The sequence below is a fragment of the Mizuhopecten yessoensis genome, unplaced genomic scaffold, assembly GCF_002113885.1.
Source record: "Mizuhopecten yessoensis strain PY_sf001 unplaced genomic scaffold, ASM211388v2 hete_36191382, whole genome shotgun sequence".
NCBI classification, from domain to species: Eukaryota; Metazoa; Mollusca; class Bivalvia; order Pectinida; family Pectinidae; genus Mizuhopecten; species Mizuhopecten yessoensis.
In genome coordinates this window covers 1-5,276 of record NW_018485774.1, presented here as the reverse complement: position 1 = coordinate 5,276, position 5,276 = coordinate 1, and the positions used below count along the sequence as shown (strand labels likewise).

The 5,276-nt window shown below is 36.2% G+C and overlaps 1 protein-coding gene across 1 annotated transcript; it reads right to left on the bottom strand.

Annotated features, from left to right (window-relative positions):
• Positions 1–509: 509 nt before the first annotated feature.
• LOC110444942 (galectin-6-like) lies at positions 510–5,014 on the bottom strand (the record flags this gene model as incomplete). Its single annotated transcript, XM_021489289.1, has 9 exons — positions 510–872; positions 1,089–1,209; positions 1,517–1,721; positions 1,999–2,090; positions 2,756–2,875; positions 3,116–3,317; positions 3,883–3,971; positions 4,110–4,229; positions 4,813–5,014. Coding segments are annotated over 8 exons (1,144 nt in total), but the record flags the coding sequence as incomplete, so codon positions are not given.
• Between the last annotated feature and the right edge of the window lie 262 nt (positions 5,015–5,276).

Below are 5,276 nucleotides of genomic sequence, written 5' to 3'. Positions count from 1 at the left end.
AGTAACATTACAGTCGTTATTAAGATATTGTTATATCGATATGGGATATTTCAGTGCCTACCTGGTTAAAGGATTACTCACTAATTCACTAAGATCGCTGGTGACCTCCAGGATTTGACGGGTGTAACAATAACGAGTGCCACATGTGCTGTAGAAAACACCTCCGGAACTTCTGGTTATGCCTACGTTGAATGTGCGTTTGTTGTTTGACTTGAAACATGTTGTATTGTCCAAATGGATACAAGGGATTTGGCTCAAGACTTATCTAACGTTTAAGGACCAAAACTGATATTGTAACTGAATGGATATTAACGAAATTACACTTCGCACATAATGTGATGTTCTTTACCGATAAATTGATTTTTTTGTCTGTGTTAACTTGTTTATAAGAAAAGCATCTGTTTTATGCATGTGACCGAAGCAGTTCTGCGTTGGAGAGATACATTATCTTTTTTATATATATTGTGTGAGAACAGTAATATCGAAATAAAACAATCTAAATACGGATGTCATATAAAATAGTTTATTTAACATTATAAATCACAAATATAACGACATTAAGTACCTTTTTTCGGACAGATTGTGCTAAGCTCTCATTGATTGCGTCGGTAAAATAAAGCGCATACATGTTATCCTTCATACATGCATATTGATATATTTAAAGATACACCATAGCTGTTACATAATATATAATACACTGTTGTTTAATTCCTTCTGTCTAGAACGGTGTCCATCTATAGTCATATGTCCATGCAATAATTGCAGCATACTATCTTTTTAGAGGCATGAATGTATTGAAAAGTCTGTGTCACTAGTATGTCTACTCCCTACTTGCTCTATTTCTTCTGGTGTTGTTTCCACAGGACTGTTTGCTGTGGAAGAAAGAGACAAAACGTTTATGGAAAACTATATAACGCAAAACAGATTTACAATATATGCATTGAAAAATCTAGCATCTTATAGGCATTTTCTGTTAGGATAGCAATAAGTGGACAAAGACATTGGCTGTTTTCCTGGTTGTTTATCCTTTTTACACAATTTCGAAACAGACAAGGCATACGCCATAACTGAAACTTAGATATACTAACGATGGTTTTAGAAGAACTCTGGTTCAAAGAAGTCAGCATCTCCTGTTAGCTTTAAGTGGCACACGCTGTCCAGCGGGAGGCGATGGGCATATTCCACGTACCTCTGACCATTGACGAATGTCTAAAAGGTACAAGGTTTTAGATAAGATGTTATTGCATGTTTTCTATTACATTTCGTTGTGCATACAACCAACAAGTTATTATAATTGTTAAACGCTCGATGCGTTTTCTGTTTATCAATATTTCCACACAGTGGCTGCTGCGTTTATTTCCGTGTGGATAATATCATGATGAAATGTATTGCGTTAATGTTTTGCTTACTGTATAACTTCCGAAGCCGACAAATGAAAATGGTACTCAATGCTTTCATGTTCTGGTTAACAATTTGCTTTCCAACAAAATTGTATATTTCTGTGTAGTATACGTACAACAAATTTGTCTGGTTGGGCATTGATGGCGATTTCAAATGTGTCCTTGAGTTCGAAAGGGAAGCTTGGCTGGTCTCTTTCTTCCCCCTGCCAATCACCTCCTGTACACGTGTTTCGAATGGTACAGTTCTCTTCCAATCGGGGGTTAAAGTGCATGGCAATGTCATCAGCGTCGTCATCACCGCATGTCAAGTTTACTGCAAATCTACGCACAACATTTAATAATTCAACAATGAGTCTACACAAAACGTTCAGGTCAGATATTCATCAAATTATCAAATAGATATTGAAATTATGTAGTTAGAAAAGAGAGTCAAAGAACACATATATTTCGAAAATATAAACATTAGTGTTTTAGGTTATCTACGCAGAAGAGTTATAACTGTAAACGAAATACTTATTCAAATATGTTCAGAAATCAAACACAATTATATATAACGTATATCTACGCTTCATAAAAGATATTCTTAAAAGATATGTACCCTCCGGATCCTTTCTTTGGAATTCCTTGGATTACAACCCATCCTCCTTCACGGAAACCACCCGGGATTCTCTCAATGGCTACTGGCTTTTCCTTAAAAAAAAACATTGTTGAAACTTTTTATTAACCCTTTCACCCCTGAATTACAACCTTTGAATTGGAAGAGTTCAAAAATGCACAATAGCTTGTCGCAAAGATTATAAATAGGGTTCCTGCTGATTGTTGTCAGTATTAAAGGAGTTCTGAACTTTCCATGAAGGCCGTTATTTAGAGAGCTGTCGAAACGTTAGTGCTAGAACAATCAAGATAATCAAACTCTGCTCGGGCTACCGATATGTAGCTGTATTTATCCGTACCAAAGTCACCTTTACTACTATGTATGCGGCTCAGTAGATGAATGGACCTATGGTTAAGTTTAAGGTTTATATATTGATCATACACATCGAGGAAAGAATTAAAAAAACCCACCAAACAACAGCGTTTTGCCTTGATTCGGACAGGTACTCTAATCCTTAACGGTTCGAAATCTATATTTCTGAATTGAATGCACTTAGAGCATGCTTAAAAATTGAAATATGTTATTGTTTGAATAATAAGAATGTTTAATGTCGTTATCAATGAATCTGAATATATTCGTGACTCTGTAAGTATATCTTTGGTTGAACATAGTTTTCTTTATCGTTAATCCACAGGTCAATAATGATCGTCCGAACTATGATATATGAGATGAGAACACCTAAACATTGTTGTATTCTCACCATTTTCCTCTGAAGCTTGGCCTGGTATATAAAGGCATCACCTCTGACGTTGATTCCCTTGATGTCGCCTACTTGTCCTCTGGCGTCAAATTTGGCAACCTTTTTACCGTTCACGTAAAGCTGTGGACCAGGTCAAAAATATTGTTATGTAAATATATTGTTATTATGAATAAACAAAAAATTGCATTAAGGGCAAGGGGCATGTGTTTTGCGATTAAAATAATTCCCTCATTTATAAATGCGGCAAAATTTAGTGCAGTTATAAAATTATGAGATCAGGCAGGCAAACGTATATATAATCACGCGGAAGTAGAATCAGTCCTCCATAATATCTGATATGATATTCTAAACTCATCGTACCTTGAATTTCCTGCTCTTTGTTACGACTTTGATCTCGAATGGTTCATTGTTTGTGAAACAGGAAGGAAGGTCTTCCCTTTCCTCCTCGCCCCAGTCACCCATCCGGCAGTTCATCACCAGCGCTCCCTCTCCCACTCGAGGGTTGAAGTGAAAGGCGATGTCATCGTCGGCAGAAGGTCCATTCATTAGGTTGACGGAGAAACTAAAATAATTGACACATTCAGTTTTTACTGTAAATGACACGGAAACCAATATTTTCATACTGATAATTTCTTGTTACTTCATTATGTAATTACCTAATGAAGAGGCACACTTCCATTAGAAGTATCAATGTGATTCTTTTTACGTTTTGAAAATTAAACAAAACCAAACCGCGAACACGTACATAAATGTGCGCAATGTCGTACTTTGGGTACGGATTTTTATTTCAAATGTTCAGTATGCAATATGTAAAAGTTATTGAAGTAAATGCGTATGGATGATATACATAAGTTTAACATAAACTATTGTTTGACAATTGATGTCTCTTTTAGGGTTTTTTCTAAAATGTTCAAATTCTAATCCATGTTTTTACTCCATACGGCAGTAAATTTCTTGTATCTCAAAATTACGTCAGGTATGCAGCAATTGAATATTGACTACAAGAGGAACCAATGAAGGAATGAAGTGGAACCCTGAATCTGTTGTACATTATCGGTTGATTAACAGCCTATCCGGCTTATCATGGTATTATCTACGAAGTTGAACATCTTGGTTGTGTTACTTACGTATCACCTCCTGGCCTCATAAACCCCTTAAAGAAGACGACGTCTCCTTTCTCAAGACCACATGGAATCTCCTTCACAAAGTCATCGTCCTACCAAGAAAGAATTGTGAATATTTCATAAATAAATAGAAAAGCTTGAAACAAAATCAATAAATTAAAGTCAATTTATTTTTCTGCATGGAAATGAGGAAGATTGAATATCATGATAAAATAGTTTGAATTCCTTACCAGGGGTTCGTAGTACTCGACGTCCTTGATATCCATGTTACCTTGAATGTGGAAATGACTTGCGTCTGGAACTCCACAGCGGTGGCCGAAGTTAGTGAAGTACTTGTCATTTACATGGACCTTTCATCAAAACACGTGAATGTTATAATTACCCATATGAAAAAAATGTTAAAGATCTCCGTACTACTGCCAAAAACTGTAACTAAATATCTGTCGTGACTACAGCTTTGATAAATCATTTCTGAAAAGAAAACCATTGTTTGCTGGACATTTATCAGAAATGATTAAGATGAATTATACAAGATATAATTAACAACAGAGTTCTTAGCATAAAAAAAGACATTTCGTGGCTAAACCCACATTCGAACCATGAACTACACACTGCGAAACTATCGCTCTAACCGATTGAAGCTACCTGGTCGACGGAAGTGTCCTCCCCCAATTGCTCTACAGTTATATCAAAACGGAAGTTAAGGGGAGATTACTCCTTATAGATAAAAACCTTAGTGGGACTGGGATCCTTAAGCAACGGTAACAACTTGTAAACGTGTTTGTTCGTTTAAAAAAAATCCCGTTAAATAACCCTTAGGTATTAAACGAAAACTTTAAATTAGAGTGTATTTGTCAGTGTTTTTTATTTAAATAATACAATTAGACCATATGATGGTGACGTAAAACTGGATGGACCTGTCGGTATACGTACAACATATTGGTCATCTGTACAGACAAACATGGCGTCAAAGTAGTTCATGGGTGTAAAGGGGAACTCAGCTTCATAGTCTCTCTCCTCATCTCCCCAGCCTCCAAGGTTGGCGTTCCGGATGACCACGCCCTCTGTGGGACGCGGATTGAAGTGGAAGGCCGTCGAATTATTCTCGCAATCACAGCCGAAGTTGATGCTAAACCTGGAACATATGTAAAATCGGTTATACTTAATTATGAGTGTGTGTAAATCATATTACATGACAAACTGGTGTGTACATGTCATAATATATAAGTCTGAGATCATAATCATAAGTGTGCTTATGTTTCTAAGCATTTGGCAAATTGACATATTCGAAACCTCAGCGAAAAATATGATTTACTAAAGGAAACATACCTTCATATCTCCCTACTAACAGGATATTATCTCCCTACTAACAGGATATTAAATGGATACATTTTTCC